Source organism: Crocodylus siamensis, chromosome 1 (assembly GCF_052110815.1).
Source record: "Crocodylus siamensis isolate JL-2025a chromosome 1, ASM5211081v1, whole genome shotgun sequence".
Classification (NCBI taxonomy): domain Eukaryota; kingdom Metazoa; phylum Chordata; order Crocodylia; family Crocodylidae; genus Crocodylus; species Crocodylus siamensis.
This window is the reverse complement of record NC_143395.1, coordinates 412603541-412628410: the sequence shown is the minus strand read 5'-3', so window position 1 is coordinate 412628410 and position 24870 is coordinate 412603541. Positions and strand designations below refer to the sequence as shown.

Here is a 24870-nt window from a genome sequence, read left to right as displayed (position 1 = left end):
GCAGGTCTTCCCCAGTCAGGCTCATGGCCAGACACAGCCTATTCACTTCTCCTGATCAGCAGTTCAGCTTGCTTGTGACTATAGACTGCATCTGGACAGTGTCCCAGCTGAGCCTGCCTGCAAGCTGGGGCTGCTGCTGTTCCCCAGTACTTCATCCGGCCCGGGTGCAGGGAGTTTTGCCATCTATATGTCTCCCTGGATTCACGGGCCCCAAGTGAAGGGTGATCTTTGCCGTCCCTTTGCTCATCATATCTGGCAGGTCCCCTTTGTTGTGCGCAAGCTCTGGCTGTATCAGCGTGGGCCTGCCCAGGGCCACTGAGAAGCAGCACCCCCAGCCCTGTTTCCTCCACCAGTGTTTCATGCCCAGCAAGTGAGGGAGGGGGAAGGCCATTGTTTTTTTTTCAAGATCATTTTGAGAAATGGCTGAATCATCTACTTGGAATTTTCCTGGAACACTTTGCCTGAGGCAGACTCTTGGCATGGAAAATTTCAGCCCCTGTAGGTCAAAGCTTGCCAGAAGGTATAAGCAGTTGAAAACCTGGTCTTCAAGTGGGAAGTGTTGGGCAGACATAACTATAGAGACTGCTCCGCATTTTTACTTGTATGGTGGTAGAGACCTTCATCTCTTTGGAGCCGTGTTGTGCCAGGCTGAATGCAGAGATATAATGAATGCTTCAAGCAGAGTATGGTCCCAAGAGCAGGCATTGCAGGTGAAGGGGCCAAACAACCAGACATGGGGAAGGAACAATGGAGATACCTAGGAGTATGGACACACAACATGGTTATGTATCCTGGATTTTACTCTGTAGTAAGACACTACAACCAGCTCTGTCGATTAAGCTATAGGGGCTCTTACAATCCTGGCCACTCGAGGCAGGGCAGCTTGTTTGCATTGCACCAGTGTGTACCCCGGGATGAAAGTGCCTGGCAGAGTGGACACACAACCAGTAAACCGGGGTAACTTTTATTAGTGTACAGTGACTCCTTGCTTTTGAGGGGCATTTCATCCCAGAGCAGAGTGACTTTCACCGGGGTAAGGCTGTTCATTGTGTGTCCATTAGATTTGCACTGTGAAGCAAAGTCGACTTGCTCTGCTTAGTAGCAGGAGGAAGGAATCTGGACTTGTGGTAGAGGTGGTATCTTTTATTAGACCAACTAGATTTTTGCCAAAAAAATATTTATTTTTATTGCAAGCCTTTGGGCACCAACACCCTCCTTCAGGCATAGGAGAAAAGACTGTAAGAGTTCACCTGGGTAGAAACTTACTCTGTTTAGTCGCTTGCTGTCTTCCCATGTTGTTGAATGATTAATTCTGTGGTTAAAAAGCAGTCTCTGGCCCCTATGGTCTCTCTCCTTTCACTTCTGTTTGGGTTGAAAGAGCATCAGTCATGGGCTTCTTCCTTTCTGCTGTGAACCACAGGCCTGAGGGTGTCTTGAAATGCTTGTGCCCACCTTTTCTCAGGGAAGGCAGTTCAAGGAGGAATGCCAGCCATGTCTGACTTACCTTGTGGGTCAGTTGACAAATCAAGGCTGGTCCAGGAGGCGGAAGAAATCTGGGTGGCAGAAGGGCACAAGCGTGGAGCACAGAGTTGGAAACGGGCTTGTTGGCACGTACCCCTGACAGAAATGATGGGGGCTTAATAAGACAAGCCTGGGTGTCTGATAAAACCGTGTTTTCCCTGGAGTTTCCTGCTCTGTTTCCATCTAGGGCCTGGCTCTGAATCGGACAGGAATGTTGTTCCAGCGAGACCTTTGTTCTTTCAGCGGGTTTTCTTCTAATCCCTTGCGGCTGGGAGGTTCGGGCAGTGACAAGCAGCCAGCTCTGCTGACTCGGCAGTCTCCGTCTTGCTCCCTCCCGTTGCTTTGGCAGCATGACATCAAATTGCAGCAGTTCCCTGATGAGCAGGATTTGCATTAGCCCCTTTCCAGTTAAAGGCTGGGGCAGCTGGCTGAGCTCCAGAAAATGAAGGGCCCGCACAAGCTGCACAGGGTCCGGTCAGAGAGCCCTGTACCTCGGTCGGAGTAAATATAATGGGCAATCCCAGAGAAGGCTCTTAACGTGGGGAGGTAGAGGAAGGAAGGCAACGCATCCATTTTAAACAGAGCTGGACTCTTAACAAGACCCAGGTAGCTTCCTTTCAGGCATGTGTGGGGTAAATTTGTTGGGTGGTTTCTGAACGAGTGACTTGCCCCCCTTCTCCCGAGCATTTAAAATCAGTCCCTGGGGTTGTTCTTCCTCTCCAAGCACCAGGGCACAGCCCTGGATCTCATTTTATCTCGGGTCTTTTTCTGACCCCGTTGCCATAGCACCTGGGTACAGATATGCTCCTGGGTCCTTTGTCCAGCTGCAGACTCAGAACTGCTTCTGGATTTTGCATGCATAATCTTTTTTTCCCCCCTTAAGCTGCACTTGGCTTGGCTCTCATGTAGAGAGGGGGTAAGCAGCCCTTGAGAGACAGCTTGTCTTCCATGGGCGTATCTTGTCTGCATCACCAGCTGGGGCACTCTCCATACTCCACATCTGGAAATACATCCAAAAGTGGTCGTGATGGGATGTCTCCAGAGCAGCATCAATGCCACACTTTCAGGTTGGGCCATATGAGTATGACATGCTCAGGAATGCCTCTGCCAGAGACACAATGCCATTATGGTGAAGACATACCTTCAAAGATAGCTACAGGCCATGTCCTGTAGGTCCTGCACTCTTCCTCTGTCCTTCTCTGGGCCATCCAGACTCGGTCACCTTCCCCTGCTTTTGTCATGCGTCCCTGGCTTTTCTCTCCCCTCCTGCTTCCCACCTGTCCTCTCCTTTACTTTGAATTTAAAAGAAATGGCCAAAAGTCACTGTGCAACTCTGGCACTGCCAGTTCATACCAACTGAGGGTTTGGCCTCATCTCTCTACCCTGTAATTCACCCTTGCTTTGTCTGTCTGTGTCTTTCCTTCAAAGAGTTCATTTTCACGGAGCGTCAGCACTTCCACAGTCTACTGAAGCCAGCGGGGCTCGTGCAGTGTGGCCCCTTCTTGGGATATGGACCTTATTTATTCCCATTTGCTCAACAGAGGGCTTACCTGTTCATTTGTAGGAAGTGCTGCAAATGTGAGTGCGTGTTAATCGAGATCTCCATCCACTGGAGTCCTCGGGTTGGGGAAATCCAATCCTTCTGCACCTCTCAATATTGCAGTGGTCACTATTTTATGGAGAAAGGTAGGGAAGTTGCAATCAAAGTGACATCAGTAGTCTCTGGTCCTCTGCTGTATATCTTACTCTTTTCCATCTTGTGTCTCACTGATTCTCCTGTTGGATGGTTCACCATCCTCTCAACTGCCCCGGCCCAGAACTGATCCCTTGACCTTCCCTCCCAAGGCTGCCTTCTCTCCTAAAGCTGAAGACCATTATCATTTCCTATCCCCCATATCTGCACCCTTGGGGCCCACTTTGATTCCTCTTGCCTCTTTGCCAGCATATCATTACATAGCCAAATCCTGTGGCTTCTCCCCTCATGATGAAGGTCTGGTCTTCATTATTGGCAACACCTGTCTCGTAGGACAGCGTCCACCTCCATCCGACCCTCATTTGCCTCTCTCCACCTGAAACATTTGCCTCAGAGTTGGTATTCCAACCTGGTGTTTGTCCAGGTTGCCAAACTCATTGGAGTCCCATCATGGCCTCTCCACTGTGCTGTGTATTGCTTCCAAACATCTTGCCCTCATCATCAAGGTACATTATTAAAGGCTTTGGACAGGGTCACCTTTCATGCCTGCCTTTCTCTCACTCCGACTTCATGGCTTTGCCCATTCATCTGGAACAAATCTTAACGTTTTCCCCTAAGAAATGGGCTATTGCCCAGTTAGAAAGGGACAGGAAGGGATGTTTCCTTCAAAGCAGAGGTATCGCCCACCTCGCAGCTGCTTCTGCTAGTGACCTTCCTTTGGTGTCCTCAACCAGAGGATGGAGGAAGAGGCAGGGAGCCTCCCTGGCCCCTCTCCCAACACAAGGATTGTTGAAACACTGGATGGGGTTAAGTCCAGTCCCTGCTTGCAGGCAGCCATATCATATTGTTTTAATAAACTGGTCCAACTCCATTTTTTTTTCTTTTCTCTCATGACTCCTACTGGAAGGATCTCAGACCTACACTCCCGGTGTTTAGAAACCTTCTAATTTCCAACCTAAATATATTCATGGTCACTTCATACGCATTTGTTCTTGTGCCAATATTGTGCTTTTAGCTACTGTTTACTTCCCTGATGTATTTATAGCCAGCAACTTATCTCTTCCCAGCCTCCATTTTTTTTTTTTGCTGGACTAAGCAAACCATGTTCTTTTAGTCTCCTCCTTGTAAGACCGGTCCTTTGTTCCTTGGTCGTCATAACAGCCTGTCTTTGAACCTGTTCCAGTCTTGTATTATTTCCTTTTTTGCAACACACTCGAGCAGGATTATACAAGGTGCTTCAGGTGAAGTCCCATCAGGACCTCGTAAAATGGTGCTAGTATTTCCCTGTTGCAACTGGAAATGCCTTGTTAGGTACATCCCGGATTGGATTTGCTTTTTGCATGGCTGCATCTTGCTTGTAGCTCATCGTTCTCTTTTGCTGTTTTGAATTCATGAGCACCACTAGGTGCATATACTCTTGTAATGTTAAATCTCATCCCGTTTCCATTACTCTAGTTCTCAAGGTCATCCAGGCCTCCCTGTGTGATATTTTGATCCTCCTCCGTTTTGATGATACCTCCCAGCTCTGTGCCATTGTAAGATTTCATCGGCATCTGCCTTTCGTGACTTCGGCACAAAAAATAGAAAATATGAAAAGAAGATCAGTCTCAATCCTAACCCACGAGGAACTCCACTAGTAACCTTCCTCCAGTTGGATAGTTTCCCTTCGACTACAACCTATTGTCTCTCCTTAGAAAAGAACCTTTGAACCCAACCTTGTCTGCTTTGCAAGTCTTGTGCAAATTCCTATCTTGTTAGTAAGCAGAAATGCCTATCTTTAATCTGTGAAGTCAGCTATGTCTGCTGTAATCCAGATTTAGCAGATATAAAACCACTAAAAGATTTAAAGTGACCCTGACCTGACTTCTCTTTAACCTGTGTTTCTCTTAACTTCTGAATTCTTCTTGCCTGTGATCATAATCTTGCCTGCTTACTTCCTTTGCCTCTTCTTTTCATGTCCACTCTAGCCAAGCAGATGCAAGCAAACACTAAAATATGTCACCATTCAGCATCTTAAGCAGTCTGCAGTTGGGTTGGGTTGGGTTGCTTCCATCATGGATCTGTAGCTTTCAGTGCTTGCCTTGGACAAAAATGAATGCTGTATCTGGGTGTATGTCCATGCTCCACATCTGGATCTCGGAAGTAGTTTGTGAGCACACAGGACTGGAATGTCCTTAATCTTCCATCAGGCTGGCGCAATAGCGCCCAAAATGTTTTAACTTTTATTGGTGGTGTGTTAATGTCCCTAGGACTGTACACTTAACAGCAGATCACCCCAAGACATCAGCTTGTTTTATCATGTGTGTGATTTGCATGCTGCTAAAAGCTAATGAAGACTCTTACGATCAGCAGATGCCCCCTCCTCCCCCCCTCATTTCTAGAGCAAGCAGCTCTGGGTTTCATCGTTGCTGAGAAATTGAGTGGCCCTAGCATGTGGCATAGGGACTACTGGAGATGTCCTAACTGGCCATGGAGTTGTATTCACTCCTACAAGAAACTGTGATCTCATCTCACTTCCTCTCATCTGTGCAAGCTCAGGTGCAGAAATACGTGCAACAGATCTGCAAGAAACTGGTGCTTGCTTGGCTTTTATGCTGAAGCCTACCAAGGCAGGTAGACTGGAGATACGGTGCGAGTCATTGGAAGCCATGCAGAGGAGCTCTGGGGATGACCTGTAATGGCAGACTTCCAGGCACGAACAGAAAAATGCCTCCAGTTGTGGGAGTCAGGAGGCCGTGAAAACCTAACAAAGGGCATCTCAAATGGGGTATGTTTTGATCAGTGTCAGCACAAACTTCTCCTTAAGATTCATGTCTGGCAATCTTAATATTCTGGAACGTAACCAATATGGAAAAGAGTAAGAGACCTTGAGTGACAACAAAGACTTTTTTTTTATAACACAGTTACTGGAGCTGAGCTCCAGGGGTAGAAGTGATGCTGATGGTCCTGCAGGTGAGATCTTTGCAAAGCTCTCCTAGTTCTGGCGGCTGGCCCAGCTATGCTCCGCAAAGGCATCATGTGGCTTTGAGATACCTCTGCAGCATTATGAGGTCTTCGTCGCAACTTGGAGCAGTCTTGTGTGACTACACAGCAGCTCTCCACAGCTCAAAGGGGCTGTTCCAGGAAATGGTGTGGATCTCTGAATATACCTCCTGTACAGCTGTGACAGCAAAGGGTTTCATAGGGCCAGGTGATACTATCCCGGTGGAGGAAAAGTCCCAGGGAACCAGGTTAGGACAGATTGATTGCTCCTTTATGCTGTTCCAGCAACACAAAGGCTGTATCTGGTCTGAGGATTAGTGCCCAGATCTCTTAATCGGCTCTGAGCTGTGCCTTTTTATTTCTTGATTTAACACTGTGTTGCACAGGGGAATAAGCAAAGCTGTTTGCCTCTGCTGTGACTCTGTGAGGAAAGGTTAATACATGTGGGTGAACCATGGGATAGGGGAAGCGAGCAGATTACCCCAACGCATCAGCTTGCATTAACATCAGAATTATGTGCATGTGCGTGACTTCATGGTAGACTTTATACGTTGAGGTATTTTATTATGATGAGGCTTTTATCTGTAGATTCAGGCCCCTAAACCAAAGAAGCCTGACTTCCACAGGAATTGGAGTCCAGTCCTCCTGAAGTCAGTAGGGAACATGGGGGCTCAGTGACTTTGGGCTGTCAAGGAAAGGCAAGGGAGTGACTGAGCTAATATGCCTCTGTGTCACTATTTCAGCATCTGAAAGCAAAGATGGATAAGATCCTGGAAGCCGTGGTGATGTCTTCTTACCCCAACAATGTGAAGCAAGGACTTGTGAGACGGGTCATTGAGGCAGCAAAGCAGCCCATGGATAGCGAGCAGTGCTGGTCCATGCTGGAGCTCTCCACCAAGCTTTACCTCACAGGCGACACCAAGTACAAGAGGGAGATCGGAAAAGAGGTGTTGGAAGTTTATGGCCACTACCATCCGGAGGAGTTTGAAGAGTTCTTCAATGTCCGCTTCCTCTTGAGCCTCCTCCAGGAGGGCTATGGGCCTCTGGGGAAAAGGAGCCATTATGTGCTGGATTACATCCACCTCGGGCTGCAGTTCATCTTGGACAGCCCGTCAGCTAATGATATTTTCAGCCTCTTGAAGATTGAAGTGCTCCGGAAAGTCTGCGAGAGGCCCGGACCCAAGCAGTGCGCCAAGATCGGTAAACTCCTCATGCAGCATCCTCAGTGCATCCCCACCGGCAAGCACCAGGTCTTGTTCTGCCAGCAGCTAATACGGTGCATCGGGCAGTTCCAGTGCATCTCGGAGGGTGAGGAGGAGATCATGGAGTTTCTAGACCACGTGAACAAAGTGAGCGGACTGCTGCAGAAAATCTGGAGAGCTCAGACGTCCGCCATCCTCCCATCCCTAAAAGAGCTCTTCACAATCATTTCTTCAACAGGTAAAAAAAATAAATAAATAAAAGGCTCCTTTGAATAATGACTGGGATAAGCCCACCTTTTAATTGGCTTCTGAAATGCAGCCCCCTCTGGTTGCTGAAACAGGTAAGCATGCTGCCAATGTAAAGGCTGATGGCTAAGAGGCCTTTATGGTATTTGAGAATATCTCCCTCTTCATGGCTGGCCTCCAGTGGGTGAGGGAGCCTGCTACTTCCCCGTTGTTCATGGTGTTCCTTTGCTTCAAATGGAAATGGCTTGTGCTTTGAATGCTGCTGGGAGCTGGGTCCTCCTTGCTATTGGAAACCTCACCCTTGGCCTTTTCCCTTGCACGGTGCAGATAAACCAGTCCTGTCCCATTGTGGCTTGCATAGAATAATTAGCAAACACAAAGGTAGCATGAATTTGAGGAGGGGTCAGAGCAGCTGGTCTCCTGTTGGCCTTTGGGGTGGGCTTCTGCTTTGCCAATACCCAAATCAGTAGATTGCTGCCTCTGCGTCTGCCTTGTTCCTTGCTCCCAGAGTGTCTGCTGTGATCATACATTGATATCTGCTATTGCTTGAATGGAGTTAGGAGCCAAGGGATCCTTCTAGGAGGGACAAACGTTGACTTGATGGTGCTCTGCTGATCTGTATCATCATCTTTTAGCTAGACAGGATTTAACCTTTAAGGTAGAAGAATTCCCACCCAGACTGGATTTAGGTGGTGACTAACAACTTCAGTGCTGGGTTCTCTTATTCATTTCTTTTTCCAGAGGAGCAGGAAGCTCCATCCAATGCCTTGGCCAATGTGGTCCAGTATGTTCCTCTGGAGCTCATGGATGGCGTCATCAGAAACCTAACCAATGATGACAGCATAACCGATGCCCAGATGATGACGGCGATTAGTAGGTAGGAGATCCTGGAGGGGTAGGTAGGAGACGCTTCTGAAGGGTCCTTGTGTGTCCAGAGAATGACCTGGGCATCAGTAACTTTCAGATATTCACAGTAGTTTCATTCCAGGACTCTGGTTTAGAAAGGGACGCTTCTTTTTTTGGTGTCCTATGCAGCCCTCATATTGTGGGCATCAGGAGTGCAAGAAACATTTTGATAACCCTCTGTGTAACTCTCCAACAAGAGCAGATCAAGGAGGGGAGCCCCACTTTTTTTATTCCTGCTCAATCCAAATTTTAAAACCACCTGCCTGTGAGGGGCAGTGGCATTTCCCATCGGGCAGCTCTGAGAGAGTCAATTGACTTCATGGCTCATGATCATCTACCTGAGTCCTGCTAATGTCTTTTTCTTCCACAAGCATTAACAATCCTCCGTTCTTTTTAATGGCCTTGGTACTTCACTATTCAAACCATCCTTTCTTCTGCAATTTTTCTGTTTTGTTGGCTATTCCTGGTAATGTCTCTCTGTTATTGCACAGCCTGCAGAATGCTTATATCTCTAGCTAAAAACTTTAACTTGGGGTGTTTGTAATATTAACTCAGGTATAGAAATAACTGACAATGAAGCATTGGAAACACCAGCGAGATGTACAAGAATACTAGATTTTGTCCTGTGAATTTGAGTGAGAGACAAAAAGTGGCCAAAATTGCCTAGTTTCTTGTGTTGTGTTTTTTTTTTTTAAACTTTTTAATATATTATCCAGCGAACGAATGCACATTCCAATAAAGTTTTATATTTGTTTTTGCCTTGATATTAACTGAATAGTATACTGCTAACCCCTTAAAAGCGTTACTAAAAAAGCTAGCTTCCCTTTTAATTGGAGAGAAATGTGTTATGTTAAAAGTGACGTTGCCTTTCACTACATGCATCTATCTCCCTTTTCAAAATTCTAGATCAAAGCATTCAGGACTTTGGGCTGCAGAAGCAATGTTTCTAGAAGCGATTAGGGACATTAGGTGCCCAGCTTGGGACAGCTTCACGACTCCCAGTTTTCAGAAAACGTTGAGAATCCATTCTCTGAAAATCAGCCCCTTCCAATAGCCTCCAGCTGAGCACCAAAAATGTACAGAAATGCCTAATATAGAGGTCTGTAAAGGAACATAATAAAGCAAAGCTGTACTGTTTCCTATTTCTACTTGCAGTTGAACTCAGCTGCATCCCATGTGCAAAGGGGCTTCTCTGGTCTATTAGATCCTCTGTCTGAATCCAGGACCAGCATTCGCCCTGCTGTCTCCAATCTGCAGCACTGTTTGTGATGACTGCCTGTGTCTGGACCAACTGACTTGGGAGCTGGTCCAGAATGCAGTGAATGAGCCATATTGGCTGAACCACACTGTCTGACATTGTGTATACGTAGTTCGGGGAGGGCAGGGGATGTGGCCTTCACCCTGGCGACACCAGACATCCTCTACAGGCCCATGTCCTAGGACTAAACTCTTCCCCACCTGCTTTCTTCGGAGCTGCTTCATTTTGTGGTCTCTCACTGGGGGTACAGACACATGACACATCTCTACAATGACTTAATTTGCAGCCCTTTGTTCTGTGCACTGTTTCATGTCGCCAGACTTGCTGATGAGTGGAGCAGACTGTGGGCTGCTTTTGCAGCACTTCAGCACTGGACAATGTAGGAGCAGATAGTAAGCTGAAACAATAGTTACCTGTGGGGGTAGGCAGAGGTAAGACTTTGAAAAGCGGGGTGTAGGAGCTGTGCCTGGCACTGCAGCCATGATGAACCCCCAACTCCTTGTATGCTTTTGCCCTCAGTGGACAGACCCCCATTGCAGTAGCAGCAGCAGGGAAATTTTTTGAGTCTCTGAAGCAGGTACGTATCCACCCCACCAACTATCAGTACCTGCTCCCCTCCCCTTCCTTCTCGGTCTTCAACAGGCTTTGCCCAGGCTGCAAACTCTGCCAGTAACACATCTGGCTGCAGGAAGGGGGGTCCTGCCCCCTGCTGCCACTGTCCCTGGCTGTCTTGGGAACATGAGAAGCTGCTCCTGCCCTGCCGCAGCCAGCAGCTATCCAGGGTGCTGGGCTCAGCTGGGAACAGGAGCGGTGGTGATGCAGGAGTTCTCCCTCCCTCCTTCCCTCCCTCCCTCCCTGTGCATGCTCTCAGCTGGTAGGAGACACGTGAGGAGACTGGGCAGGGAGCAGGTACAAGAAGGGGGACCTCTTGTCACTGCTGGTGTTCCCAGCCAACCTGGCTCTCTGCACAGCTGCTCTTTGCAGCTGCAGCTGGTGGGGGTGGAAGGGGGGATGACCTCTGGGGGCAGATGGGGAGCAGGGGCCTGCATGCTGCCACTGCTGCTGAGCCTGGCACCCTACACAGCCACTCCCCACAGTCCCCAGCTGTCAGGGGTAGGAGCATCTCTAGAATTTGCCACATCCCCAGGTCAGCTGGGGACAGTGGCAGTAAGGGTGAATGGGTATCCCCTTGTAGTGCCTGGAGACATAACTAGCAGGGCAAACCCTGCTGGAGAGAGAGAGTGGAAGGAGGTGAGAAGCAACGCTGAGAGTTGGAGGGAGGAGGGGGACCTGTTTCACAGATTCAAAAAAGTCCCCATCTGCTGCTCTTGCAACCTGGACTTTGCAGGAACCCCAGGCATCTGGGCTAGTGGGGAACCAGAGCCACTGGTATATGAGCTACGCAGCAGAAGGAGGGGTGTGACCCCCCCTCCATCACACTCCCCTACCCCTGGGATAGTAAGCTGAAATTTCCTGGAGTTGGGGTCATGCAACACACAACCTGGGACAACCAGGGTATAGCTACTGCAGTTTTTTTTTTAGAGGTGACTTTATGCAGGGGGTTGGTGACTTATATTATACCAGTGTAGGGCCATATGCTGTGTGTCTGTTCCACCTTTGCTAGCATAAATGTGTCTAAATCTGGAAAGAGACAAGCTGCTCCCTGCTTTCCTCCAGTGCCTACACCGTCCCCTCTCCAATGCTTGAGCACAGAAGTGCCCTTCAGTAGCACTCAGGTCTCTTTAAGCTTGCCGGGGTGGGCTCTTTGTGCCGGCTTCAGCAGTCCAAGACAAAGCCCTGGCTGTATTTCACTGCAGTTCCCGTCCTACATGTTGTTTTCTTTCTCTGCGTTGGGAGCTACGCCCAGATGCTGCCGTGGACGCTAATCGATAATTCCACTAAGAGCTCCAGCTTCTAAAAATAGCTGTCCCAAAATCAATTACAGCTTCCCTTTTCAGATCCAGTGCAAGGATGAATGATGATGAGTAAATGATTACTCACTGCTAGCTAAACATTAAGCGGAGCCTGGGAAACCTAATTAGACTCACTTAGGAGCTGTGGGGAAGTTTTGGTGGAGTGTTGATGGGTGCTCCCGCCAGCTACAGTAATGCCCACCCTCCCTTTTGAGTGGGACCACTTTGAATAACACCACAAACAGGATTTTTGTGCATCGGTGTGTGCACACATGGAACCATCTTGTCCGGTATATTTAGATGTGTACACAAGGCCTTTAATCTCTGGGCCTGCGCACACACCATGTTAATACTGACATAACTTACTTAATCTTTGTACGCTAAATCATACTGGTGCCTGGAGTGGACAGATTACCTGTTTCCCTGGGGTAGCTGCTGCAGTAGATAGTACTATACCATTTCATCACCAGGTGGTGGTGGTGGTCTGTTTGCATTGAGCAAATGGTTATCTAGAGATATAAGTGGACATGTTATGGCTACACCTGACAGGGATTTTTGTGGGTGGTTTCTTTTATTGAATCGACTGCTCGGCTGTGGAAGACTTAGACAAACTTTTGGGAAGCTCAGTACCCTTGCTCAGGTGATATCTGAAAGCTTGTCTAAGTTGGTTCAATAAAAGAGATCACACATGCCTTTTGCATATCGCCTGAACCATCATGGCTACACCATCACTAACACAGCTATCACTGTCATGTATATCAGTGTCGTTTTCCCCCTATGATTATATTCCAGATTTTAGTAAGTTAGGCTTTCTCCAATGTATGTCATGTGTCTGTCTCATTTCTGGCAGTGTAAGCACAGGCTATACTAGTATAAACGTATTGTGGGTCCAGGCCTCCAAATGCTTTAGAAAGCTACTTACATAGAGCAATGTAAGGAAAACACATGGGGTGGGAAGGCAATAGCTACAGAAGAGTCAGCACACCCTACAGCAGTTATTGGAGAAAGGGATATGCTCACCAAAGACATTAGGGGCAAATGTCTCCTGCACACAGTGCCCTTGAGTCCTCTGTATCCCTGATATCTGATGCCTGCTGTTTTGATTTGTTCAGTGTGGCTTGGTGGATGATGTCTGTGTCAGATATAGGTGGTGCTATATTTATATGTGCCCACAATTTCAGAAGTACTAGCTGAATTTTGGAAGCATCAGTTTTTGAGAGCCCAACTTATGACCATTACAGGAGGGGTTTTAGGGGTGCTAAGCACCCACCATACCCACTGACTTCATCTAGAGGCACCTCTGAAAATCAGGCCTGCGTATCTCAAATCTGGGCACCCCAAATTGGTGCCCACCTGACAAGCTAGGCCTATAGCTTGCAAAGTGCTCTGAGAGCCTTCAAGGGGGAAGTTGCAAAATCTGATTGTTTCCACTGCATCGAGACTGGCAGTAAGGGACAAAGGGGAAGGATTATTAGGGGAACACTGACTCTTAGTGCATTGAGGGGTTTAGTATTTGTGTAAAGGAGACAGGACCTTATTTTATCTGAAAGATCCAGGAGGAGGTCCATAAAGCATCAGTCAGTTTATAACTGCATCATGTCAGCTCTATGGGTGCCTGTACATGTCCCCCAGGGTGGGTGCTTTAATAAGAGCGGCTCTTGGGAGCTGGACCCCACACAGCCACTCCCCACAGTCCCCAGCTGTCGGGGGTAGGAGCATCCCTAGGATTTGCCACATCCCCAGGTCAGCTGGGGACGGTGGCAGTAAGGGTGAATGGGTATCCCCTCATAGTGCCTGGAGACATAACTAGCAGGGCAAACCCTGCTGGAGAGAGAGAGTGGAAGGAGGTGAGCAGCTGCACCTGCAGCTTCCTGTGTATTCAGTATCCTGCATTTCAAAATGGTGGTGGGGGCACTTTAACTAAAGCACATTTGACAAGCTTTAGTTAAAGCAGCCCTGTCACCGTTTTGAAACCGGGGATGCTGAATATACAAGACGGTGCAGCACGCTGGAGCTTTCCGATTAGTGCGCTCTGGCAGGCCTGATTAATCAAGTCTAATCAGAATGTGTCAGAGCACGTGTACAGTTACCCTCTAAGCCTGATCCTAAACTGCTTGGAGTTGATGGAAAAGCTTTCCGCTCCCTTCAATGGATTTTGGATCAAGCCCTCTGAGTAGCCACAGAGCCAGCCTGGCCTGGGCCTTGAGTAAAAGCTGGACTAGTTTATCTGGGGTCTGTTTCTTTATGGGCCGTCTCAGAGTCCAGGCCAAGAGTTTTATTCGGGATAGCATTTAGATTGTGCATGGTGTATGTGATATGTACATATTTATAGCATTTGTTTGCTATTTCAGGATGATCGATTGGGTCTCTTGGCCTTTAGGGAAGAACATAGACAAGTGGATCATTGCTCTGTTGAAGGGTTTGGCTGCAGTGAAGAAGTTCAGCATCTTGATCGAAGTGACTCTTTCCAAAATTGAAAAGGTCAGTATGCCCTTCAGACATGCCCACGAACCAGACATCCTCCCGCCCTTTCCCCTTCAGAAGGAGAGCTGCCTCTGCTCTAGCTTGCAACTGGCTTACAATTAGATGTGTCGACATCGGTGCTGAATCCACTGGTTGAAGGGGCATTATAGAATATACTGTACCACTGGAGGGATCAGTGCAAGCATTTTCATACCACTGCAGGCTATACCGATATTATTCTGTCGCTGTCTGTGGACTGCTGGATTGAAGCCTGCTTTGTGCAACTTTCCAAACAGCGAGTCTTACCTCCAGAAAAGCATCACATGCATTAAAGCAGGAGGCAGTGTTGAGTGGATGGTGTAGTGGACTGGGAGGTAGCACTGTCCTTTGCCTGACTCTCACTGGCTCAGTATGTTATCTCAAGCAAGTCAGTTAGAGCAGCATTTTCTTCAGTGTGTGTGGATTTCAGAAACCTCAGGCCCAAGGTTGAGGGCCTAGTTTTCAGAGGTGCTAAAAACCTAGATCTTCTATTTCCTTCAATGATAGGGGGTGGTGGTACCTAGCACTACCTGAAAATCAGGTCCCAAACATCTCCAGCAAGACACCCCAAATCAGTGGCCACTTTAGAGAATTTGCCCCTCTGTGTCAGTTTTCCCCATTTGTAAAACTGAGATAATTACTAATTGAATCTCACTACAAAAGTACAAAGCATTGTGGCTACCTGCCTGGGCTCCCGCTTCCTCCCCTCGCGCACCAAAGAATTGGAAAGGAACATCACATCTCCTCCTCTTGGTCTTAATTCCTTCTATTGTTATGGAGTAGGAATAGGCATAGCTTGTAAAACCTGGGGGGTCTGGGAGCTTTGGGAATGGTGGTTCTGGGGGTTGTAGCCCAGCTTCTGCAGCCTTTGGTGTTGTCTCTGAAATTGTGACACGAGACTCTGGGGGATGTGGCTTCTAGCCCTCAGCTTGCTTTCAAAGCCAGTTTGTCTGAAGGCTTGGGAAGAGGCTCAGAATAGCAGGTCAGAGCAGCACGGCTTTGCCTTTTTATGGTGTCTCCCATCTGGAGGCTTAGCCTGATGGCAGTGCCCGCCAATCTGAGCGGGGACGGGTTCACAACCACGCTAGGTGTGTCGCAAAGGAAGTCTCTTGGCATGTGAAGAGAGGCGTCAGGCTTGTACAGCTAGCGGATGTGGGCAGGCCGGTGTGCGAGGGGAAGGGGTCTCTTAGGGCACACTGAGGAGCAGTATTGGCACGCTGGAAGCGTAGTATTCAGCAGCCCTCTGAGAGATGGGAGGTGTTGTCCTCCCCTTGCAAGGACGTTTGAGACATGGAGAAATCAAATGACTTGGCACACAAAGTCTGTGGCAGGGTCAGAAATAGACCCTGGATCTCCTGGCTCTTCATTTCCTGGTGAAAAGCCTGGAGACCTTTCTGTCCTGGTCATGTACTGAATCTGTCCCGGAGTCGGCCCTGTGGCTGCCCCAGGAGCAGGGGGGGTCTCCTCAGCTTCCTTTTTTGTTAAGACTTCCCAAGCTGGGTCTGGGTCTCAGTGGCACAAAGTCCACTTACTCGTGGCTTCCCTGTCTCCTGCCCTGTCCCTTCCTTGGTCTTCAGTTTGGCAGGGGCCCTTCTCCATGCAATTCTGGACCCTAAGGCATGCTCCTTTCTTCCCCAGCATGCCTGCTTACCAAGCCAGCGTCTCTCCTGTGGCCCCCACCTTATCCTGGAGAGCGAAGGGAGGATAGTTGACACATTGGCTGAGCCACAGCAGGGTCCTGCAGTCAGGGGTGGAAGGCATCCATCTACGGCCTTGTAGAGAGAGTAAGGAAACACTTGCAGAGAGGAGGATAACGAGCTGCTCCACTTTGTGCTGTGCTCTGCCCCCTGCAAGTGGAGGGAGCTGTCCCAGCCCCCATGTCCAGCAGTGAGAGAGCAGCTTCAGTCAGGCGATAAAGCTCCAATACGGAGGTCCCTTTCCTCTTGCAACTGCTGTCAAACCCTCCCATAGACTCGCATCAGTCTCTTCTCCTCTCCCTCTTTTTGCCACTCGAATCTCTTTATACAGTTAGGCCTCAGGTAGCATAAGAACCGCCTCCCCTGCTGCTCCTTGTGGGTAAGGCATTGCCCCAGGGCTCAAGAGAGCTGAGGACCATCCCTACGTCTGCCACAAGCTCCCTGTGACATGCGGGCAAGTCACTTCATCACTGTGCCTCAGCTCCCCAGCATTTCTGCTTCCTTTCTCCCACTCTCATGAAGGCAGGGATTTTCTCTTGGCAGCACCAAGCCCAGTGAGGTCTTGGGCAGGCTGAGCTCTTTAGGCCACGCTCTTACTATTGGAGCCTTTCTGCTTGTTTGCTTCATCTTCCTGAATCTGCAGATATCCCCCATGTCCATGACCTGTCCTTCCTTCTCCCTCAGCTGTTGTTGGCTCTGATTCCAACTTTCCCACCAGGTACCAAGCAGGCCTTGCTTTACTTACCTTATTGGACCTGAGCAGACCAGAGAGCCTCCAGTGTCATGTAGAGGTGTCGCTACATGGGTTAATGAGACCCTACGCCCCCATGTTTAATATTGTGCCTCAGCAGCATACATTGCCTTGCACTTCTGCCCTTCTCATGTGGTTTTTTTTCTTCTCTACAGGTCTTCTCCAAGCTGCTGTACCCCATCGTGAGGGAGGGGGCCCTGTCTGTCCTGCAGTACATGCTGCTGAGTTTCCAGCACTCGCATGAAGCTTTCCACTTGGTAAGGCTGAGTCCAGACTCGCACCTGGAGGGTGTTGCACTGAACCCAGCAACGGGGTGTTTTAGTGAGTGGTGGAGCAAAGGTAGCCAGGCAACGGCCCGGGAGCAGGTACTCTCCAGGCCCAATGCTCCCTGGATCATGGCTCTAGAGCAAACCCTCCTCCCTCTTTCTGCACACTCCAGACACCAGCTGGCTTTGCTGCCTCACTGCCAGGCTCAGGTGTGTGCTGAGTGGGTCGTTGCAAGCAGCACTCTCAACGGCACCCTAGAAGCAGTGTAAATATCCCCTAGCAAACTGCTGCTTATGGCCAGGGAGTCTCCAGCTTTTTCTGGTTGCCAGGATATGTTCCTATTTGTGCACACACAGCCCAGCTTCCTTGGATGCCCCTCTGGCAGGAGGCACCCTGGGAACGAGTGCTGCTGTGTGTTTCATAGTTTCTAGGGTCGGAAGGGACCTGAGGAGATCATCTAGTCCGACCCCCTGCCATAGCAAAGGAAAGAGTACTGGGGTCAAACGACCCCAGCAAGATGTTCATCCAACCTCCTCTTAAACACCCCCAGGGTAGGAGCCTGCACCACTTCTCTTGGAAGTTGGTTCCAGACCCTAGCCGCCCTGACCGTGAAGTAGCGCCTCTTGATATCTAGCCTGAATCTCCCCTCTGCCAGCTTGTGACCATTATTCCTGGTCACTCCTGGCGGTGCTCGGGGGAACAGGGACTCCCCCAATGCCTGCTGGTCCCCCCTGACTAGTTTATAACAGGCCACAAGATCCCCCCTCAGCCTTCTCTTTTGGAGGCTGAACAGGTTCAGGTCCCGTCGCCTCTCCTCATAGGGCCTGCCCTGCTGCCCCTGATCATGCGAGTGGCCTCCTCTGGACCCTCTCCATGTTGTCCACATCCCTCCTGAAGTGCGGTGCCCAGAGCTGGACGCAGTACTCCAGCTGCGGCCTGACCAGTGCCGCATAGAGGGGGAGGATCACCTCCTTGGACCTGCTCGAGATGCATCTGTGGATGCATGACAAGGTGCGGTTGGCCTTCCTGACTGCCTCCCCACACTGCCGGCCCATGTTCATCTTGGAGTCAATGATGACCCCCAGATCCTTTTCCGCCTCGTGCTGACAAGAGGGGAGTTCCCCAACCTGTAGGTATGGTGCCGGTTGTTCCTCCCGAGGTGCATCACCTTGCACTTGTCTGTGTTGAAGCCCATCCTATTCTCGTCCGCCCACCCTTGTAACCTGTCGAGGTCTGATTGTAGCCTGTTGCATCCTTCCAGTGTGCCCACGTCCCCCCACATCTTAGTGTCATCAGCAAATTTGAACGGTGCTTTTTACCCCCTTGTCCAAATCACTGATGAAGATGTTGAACAGTGCGGGCCCGAGGACCGAGCCCTGGGGGACCCCACTGCCCACGTCCTTCCAGGTTGAGAAGGGCCCATCCACTACCGCCCTCTGGGTGCGGCCCTCCAGCCAGTTGGCGACCCATTTGACTGTGTGGGTGTCGACACCACAGCCCCCCAGTTTCTTAATGAGAACGGGGTGAGAGACAGTGTCGAAAGCCTTCCAGAAGGCCAGGAAGACTATGTCCACTGCTACCCCTGCGTCTAATGATCTGGTGATCTGATCGTAAAAGGCACCAGGTTGGTCTGACAGGACCTGCCACTGATGAACCCATGTTGGTTGCCCCTAAGCATGCAGTCCCCTGCTGGCCCCTCCTGGATGTGTGCCAGCATAATTTTCTTGAACAGCTTGCCTAGGATCAAGGTAAGACTAACCGGCCTATAGCTTCTCGGGTCCTCCTTCCTGCCTTTTTTGAAGATGGGAACCATGTTGGCCCTCTTCCAGTCCTCCCGTACCTCGCCAGACCACCACGAGTGCTCGTACAGCCGTGCCAGGGGACTTGCAATGACCTCGGCCAGTTCCTTTAGAACTCTAGGGTGGAGATCACCCGGGCCGGCTGACTTGAATACGTCCAGCCCCTCCAGAAGCTCCCTAACTAAATCCTCGCTAACCCATGGCCCAGGTGTGCCTCCCCCAGGGCCCGAGGGGGGCCCAGCAGGGAGGTGGCTGTTCTGGTCCCTACTTAGGAAGACGGAGGCAAAGAAATCGTTAAACATGTTAGCTTTGCCTTCTGGTGTGATGACTAAGTTTCCCATCGTGTCCTGTAAGGGCCCCACATTACCCGGGACCTTCTTTTTACCCCCTACGTATTTAAAAAAGGACTTCTTATTGTCCTTAATCTCGGAGCTAGTCCCAGTTCCATCTCCGCTTTGGCCTTCCTAACTACCCCCCTACATCCCCGAGCAACTACTGAATAGTCGTCCCTGGTGATGACCCCTTCTTTCCATTGGGTGTAAGCCTCCTTTTTAGCAAGGAGACATTCCCAGATGCTTTTGGTGAGCCATGGAGGCTTGTGTGCTCTCCTGCTCCCTTTGATCCTCGTTGGGATTATCTTCCTTTGGGCTTGGAGGATCGAGACCAGTCTCCTTGGACACCCGGCTCCCCTCCCCTCTGGGACCTCAGCGCTTCTCCAACTATCATCCTTAGCTCGTTGAAGTCTGCTCTCCTAAATCTAGGGCCGCTGCCTTACTGCATGCCTTTGCCACCTTGCGCTGGATGGTGAATCCCAGCAGGCGATGATCGCTGTCGCCCAGGTGGTCGAGCACCCGCAGCCCCCGCACCAGGTCATCACCCGTGGCCAGCACTAGGTCCAACAAGGCGTCTCCCCTGGTGGGGCTGTGCACCCCCTGGGTTAGATGGAGGTCCTGCACTCTGGCCAAGAACCGACGTGAGCGGTCAGACCTGGCTGACTGCTCTTCCCAGCAGATGTCCGGGAGGTTCAGGTCCCCCGTGACTGCCACATCCTTAGCCTTCACTACCTCTGTGAGCTGACCCAAGAATTCCTGGTCAAGCTCTTCTCCCTGCTTGGGAGGTCTGTAGTAGACTCTCTTTCCCCTCGTTAAGTCTCTTTCCCCTCGACTGCCTTGTACTCTAACCCAAAGCACTTCAGAGTGCCCCTCCCCTGACTCCTTGCTAATTAACGAGGATGTGTATTCCTTCTTAATATGGAGAGCCACGCCCCCACCTCTTCCCTATCCTGTCCCTCCTGTACAGCCGATAGCCCTTGGCATTCACCGCCCAATCATGCGTTGTGTCCCACCACGTTTCCGTAATCCCCACTATGCCCGGGCTGGTGTCAGCCAGCAGGAGGGTGAGTTCCTCCTGCTTGTTGCCCATACTACGAGCGTTTGTGTAGAGGCGTTTGAGGCCTCCTGTGGGTGTGTGTACTGACCCCCTAGTCCCAGCGTTACCCTGGCCCCTCTCTCTTACCTGTTTATTCGTGTGGGGCCCTCTGAGCCCAAGAAAGAGTTGGCTGTAAGGGGATGAGCCGGCATGCCCCAGAAGCAAACCAGAAATGAAGAACAGAGTCAGGTTTATACCTCTCCCCTTTCCAAACCTTAAGGGGAATCAGTAAGTAGGGGCTAGCACTATGTAACCATCCAGATCTTCCCCCAGTGTAAATCCTAGTTTCACTGAAGCCAGTTTACACAGCTGGGGACTGGATCCTCTCTCTGGGGTCACTCCACAGACCTTAAGACTGACCATACACTGGCTGTGCTGTGTAAGCCTTCTCCACAGTGCTGTCACCTGTCTGAGCCCTGCCCTAGAGGACTGATGCAATGCAAAGCAGGCAGAGCTGTATCTCCATAACCCCAGCTGACTTCCTGCCCTTTGGGCAGGGGGCTGGACTCGATGATCTCCCGAGGTCCCTTCCAGCCCTGATGTCTATGAAATCTATGAAATCCATCACCCATGAAGTCCATCTTTGGAAGCTGCCTGGCACAGGCATCTTTGTAGATGTGGGAGCAATTTCTTTGTTCCTTTCTGCTATGAAGTCAGCAGAGGGAGCTTGTGAGCTGTTGTCTTGGATCTGGTTCTATACAATCAGACCTGTTGTGTGATTTGGTTGTTTTTGGAGTGGTTGTTAATTTTTCTTATTTTGGGGGGCTTTTGGATAATTTTGGTTTGCAGTTTTGTTTTCTTTCTTTCTTTTTTTTTTGAATTTGAGATAAAGAGTTAATTTGAAAAGCTGTATGGACCTATCTGTCCCTACCCATTTGATGACAACAACACTGCTGTCATTTATACAAAATGAGATAATTATACAAATCAGATGTGTCAAGAGCGGTTCAGTCAGAAAATTGCATCTCCTACTTCAAGAGGAAGCTACTTAGTGCTCTGTTTCAGCCAGAGACACCCCGCTCCCTAACAAATGCAGGGGCGTATTCATAGGTGGCAGAGGCCAGTCTGCACGAAGGAGGAAATTTGCCCTGTGCAAAAGCTAGCGCGGGACCCTATGCCATGTGTAAGGCCTATCTGAGCATCAAAAGAAGCCATAAATTAATGGGACTTTGAAGTCAATGGGAATTTTGCTGTAGGATCAGGCCATAAAAGTGGTGCATGAACCTTGTGTTAGCCTTCTGCAGGGGGTGACTTTCACCCACATACTTCAACCCTGTGGTGCTGTGAGAGCCACAGAAGCACAGCTAGCCCGAGCCATTGCTAAATGAGTGCACTTTGCTCTTTCAGCTGCTTCCTCACGTCCCCCGGCTGGTGGCATCCCTGAAGAAGGAGGATTCCAACTCTGCAGCGAGCTGCCTGGAACAGCTGGCCGAGCTGATCCATTGCATGTTCTTCCGGTTTTCGGGATTTCCAGATCTCTACGAACCAGTCCTGGAGGCAGTCAAAGTAAGGCAGGCAGCTCAGTTCTGGGTCTCTGAACCACGTTACATGCTGCGCGGGTGGAGAGGAGGAATCGATGTTTGCTGTTTAGTAGCAGACAGACCTTCTCACTGTTAGAGGAGTCTGGACTGCAACCCCTTGTGAGGACAGCTCTCGCTCTGGGGGCAGAGAGTGGTTCAGGTTATGAAACTGGATCCCATTTGGGTCCGGCTTTCAGGCAGGGACTTTCTTTAATGTGTCTGGACAACACCTAACAGCATTGTGTGTATGTACGCATACTCGATTTGTCTCCCTTGGCTCGCCAAGGGGAAGAACAGCTCTCTGAGGCTCTAACTGAGGAGTTCATAGTTCTGTCACAGCATGCAAAATGAATTGGGGGCTGATGCAGCATCTTTGGTTATTTCTAAGGCTCTTCCAATTCCCAATGAGGACCGAATTAAACATTTACTGGGGCAGAACGCTTGGACCTCCCAGAAGAATGAGCTGGCCTGTTTCTATCCACGCCTAGCTTCTAAGTCAGAAACGGGAAAGATTGGCTTAATTAACCTGGGGAACACCTGCTACATGAACAGCATCATCCAGTCTCTTTTCATGGCCTCAGAGTAAGTTTCTTTCCTCCCTGTTGAAAGTGGTGTGGCCCAGATTGTGCTTCCTCTAGGAGTAATTCTCTCCTGTCTCTGGTTTTACAGCTTTAGACATTCGGTGCTGAATTTAACGGAAAGCAATGCACAGCCCCTGATGACAAAGCTCCAGTGGCTCTTTGCATTTCTGGAGCACAGTCAGGTAATTAGTTCCTGTTCTAGTGATTGTTTGGACTGTCGGCTGCAGAAAGGCTCATTTCGGCGTTACGTCCTGCCAGGTTTAAGTGCCGATCAGAGGCCTGCGTGTCTTGATGTATTATGTAAAGCAGTGGCAACAGCCTTTTTGGCAAGTGTGCCACAAATTAAGCCCTGTACCCATTCTGAGTGCCACTCTGATTCCCTTCCCTGCCCAAGCTGCTGCTCTGCTTTTTGCTCCCTGCATAAGTTAATGCTTGCCTGCTCCCTGGTCTGCTGTGTGGCGCGCACAGAGGCTGCCTGTGTTGCTTGTACCATGCATGCTATGGCTTGGCTGCCCGTGATGTAAAATATCCACTCCTGTTTCTACTGTAGGGATAGATAAGGGATAAGAACTTTGCTTGTGACTGAGCTCACAACAGATTGCAATGTCCCTTGGTTTGATCGCTGCCGCACTAAATGACAGGCATTGTGTTACAGAGATGAATGAGATTGCACTTGTTGGGACTCTTCCTGCTGGCTGTTTGCAGACCTCCTTACGTGGAGCTCAGACTTTGAACATGGCCTTTATGGCTGTAAAGATCTCCAGGTTTTGAATTGGGGCCTTTCCCTTTTGGGTGCCCAGTTTGCAATTCCTTCAATAAATTGGTTGGCAGAGAACTGGGTAGTCACTTGTTCCTGGCTCATTACCAGCTGTTTTGAGAGAAGCTGAGAATACACTTTTCGTAGAGGAAAAGTGTATTTTTTCCACTGTTCCTGTTCCTTGGTGTCCATTGCCCCAGCTGCCAACATAGCAGTATTTAGCAGCCAGTGGTAGAGGAGGTGGTACGAGTGGTTATGAATGGGGGCCCCATTGGGCCGCACTTGCCTGGGAAGGGAGTTGTTGACTAAACAACCTGTGTGTTAAGAGGTGGGCTATATGTGGAAAGCATTGGAGATTGCACCGCCCCACCTTGGTTCAAAGCAGGCCCCCAGTCATACAGTGCAGGGGTGGATTTAATGCTGTCACACCCGCCCTACATGTTTGCTGCTTTGTACTCTCTTATGGAGCACTGGAAGGGGCTTCTGGTTCCTTGGGGTCACAGGCAATGGTTGGTCAAAGGATCTCCCGGATTATTCGCTCTGGGCCTTTTCTGTGCATCACAACCAGAGAGTGCCTCATAGAAAATAAACCATGCAAGCACTTCAGGCAAAGAGCAGGACTGACAAGGTCTCTGCTCATGCAGTGGCAGGGAATTCACAAGGTTAAAATGGGGGAGCTCAACCTTCAGCCTATGGGCCAGATCCAACCTGCAGAGCTGTATCATTCAGCCCACTGGGTTCCCTATGGGTATGGATAGTTGGTGCCAAGGGAACAGTGGCAGTGCTAATTGCTGCCTCCCTGCTGCCGAATTTCAGGACCAGCAGGGAAACCCACGGGCTAGATAATGTGGCCTTGTGTGCCAGATCATGCCAGCTTATGGGTGGTGCAGGGTTGGATCAGAGTGGTACAGGGCTGGATCAGGGAGGTGGTTGTGTACAGTGTGAGACCAGATAAGGTTGATATGCAGCCTGATTGGGCCAGCAGACCAACCCCGTGTGGGATCCAGGCTATGGACTGACCCTCCACCACTTGTTTGGCTTGTGTGGCCAGGAAGTTGGGTGCTACTAGATTAAAACATGCTTAGCGTATCCGAGGGAAAAGGAATAAAGCCTTTACATGGGCAGCATGGGTAGCCAGAGTTATAAGAGCGAATATGTTTTGAAAGAGCTTTGGAAGGAGCAGACACCTTCATGCTCCAGGGGATGAACTGGGGATCAGAGGGAAGCTCTTGGAGGCCAGGCCTTCTGTCTCCCCACTACTGCAGGATTTCTTCCTCAGAAGCCAAAACAGGATACTGAGCTGGAAGGAGTCGCTGCGGGGGGGCAATTCCTGTAGGCCTAAGAGAAAGGATGAAGATGAGTCCGACGGCCCTAAATTCCCATTTGTGCACGCACAGACATTGCAGACAGCATAGCACAAGCCCTCAGACCAGCAGCGTGAGATTATCTAAGATGATTTAAAATGCTCCTCCACCTGCCAAATGTGCTGTGAGAGTTTAAGGCAGCTCAGCAGCTAGTTCATCTTTAGTCTCATTTGACAGAGGTATAATTTATTCTTCTATAGCATCTTTTCACCTGAGGCTCTTAACGTGCCTTATAACTGTGGGCACGTGTCACTGTTCCTTTTTTTACAGGCGTATGTGTGTGGGAGAGGGAAATTGAGGAATACTGAAAATTGACAACAGTCTTAAATGACTTGTCTGACGTGACACAAGTCAGTGGCAGAGCTGGTGCTAGAAGCCGGTTTGCCAAGTCGGGCTCCCTCACTTGAGTTGGTGAGCGCTCCCTGCTAACAGCAAAATGATGAATGTGCTCAGCAGCGTAGATATGTTTTGTTGAAGTGAAGC

General features: G+C 49.8%; 1 protein-coding gene across 2 annotated transcripts in view; it reads left to right on the top strand.

Annotated features, from left to right (window-relative positions):
- The window catches only part of USP35 (ubiquitin specific peptidase 35), a 58101-nt gene that overhangs the window by 27204 nt on the left and 6027 nt on the right, over nt 1-24870 (top strand). For both annotated transcript variants that reach the window (XM_090030695.1, XM_090030696.1), the window contains 7 exons: nt 6940-7636; nt 8386-8521; nt 14073-14202; nt 16827-16928; nt 21513-21671; nt 22074-22267; nt 22355-22448. In XM_090030695.1, the coding sequence (XP_089886821.1) occupies nt 6955-7636; nt 8386-8521; nt 14073-14202; nt 16827-16928; nt 21513-21671; nt 22074-22267; nt 22355-22448 (1497 nt within the window). In that variant the 5' untranslated portion in view covers nt 6940-6954. The remainder of the gene's footprint in view (nt 1-6939; nt 7637-8385; nt 8522-14072; nt 14203-16826; nt 16929-21512; nt 21672-22073; nt 22268-22354; nt 22449-24870) is intronic.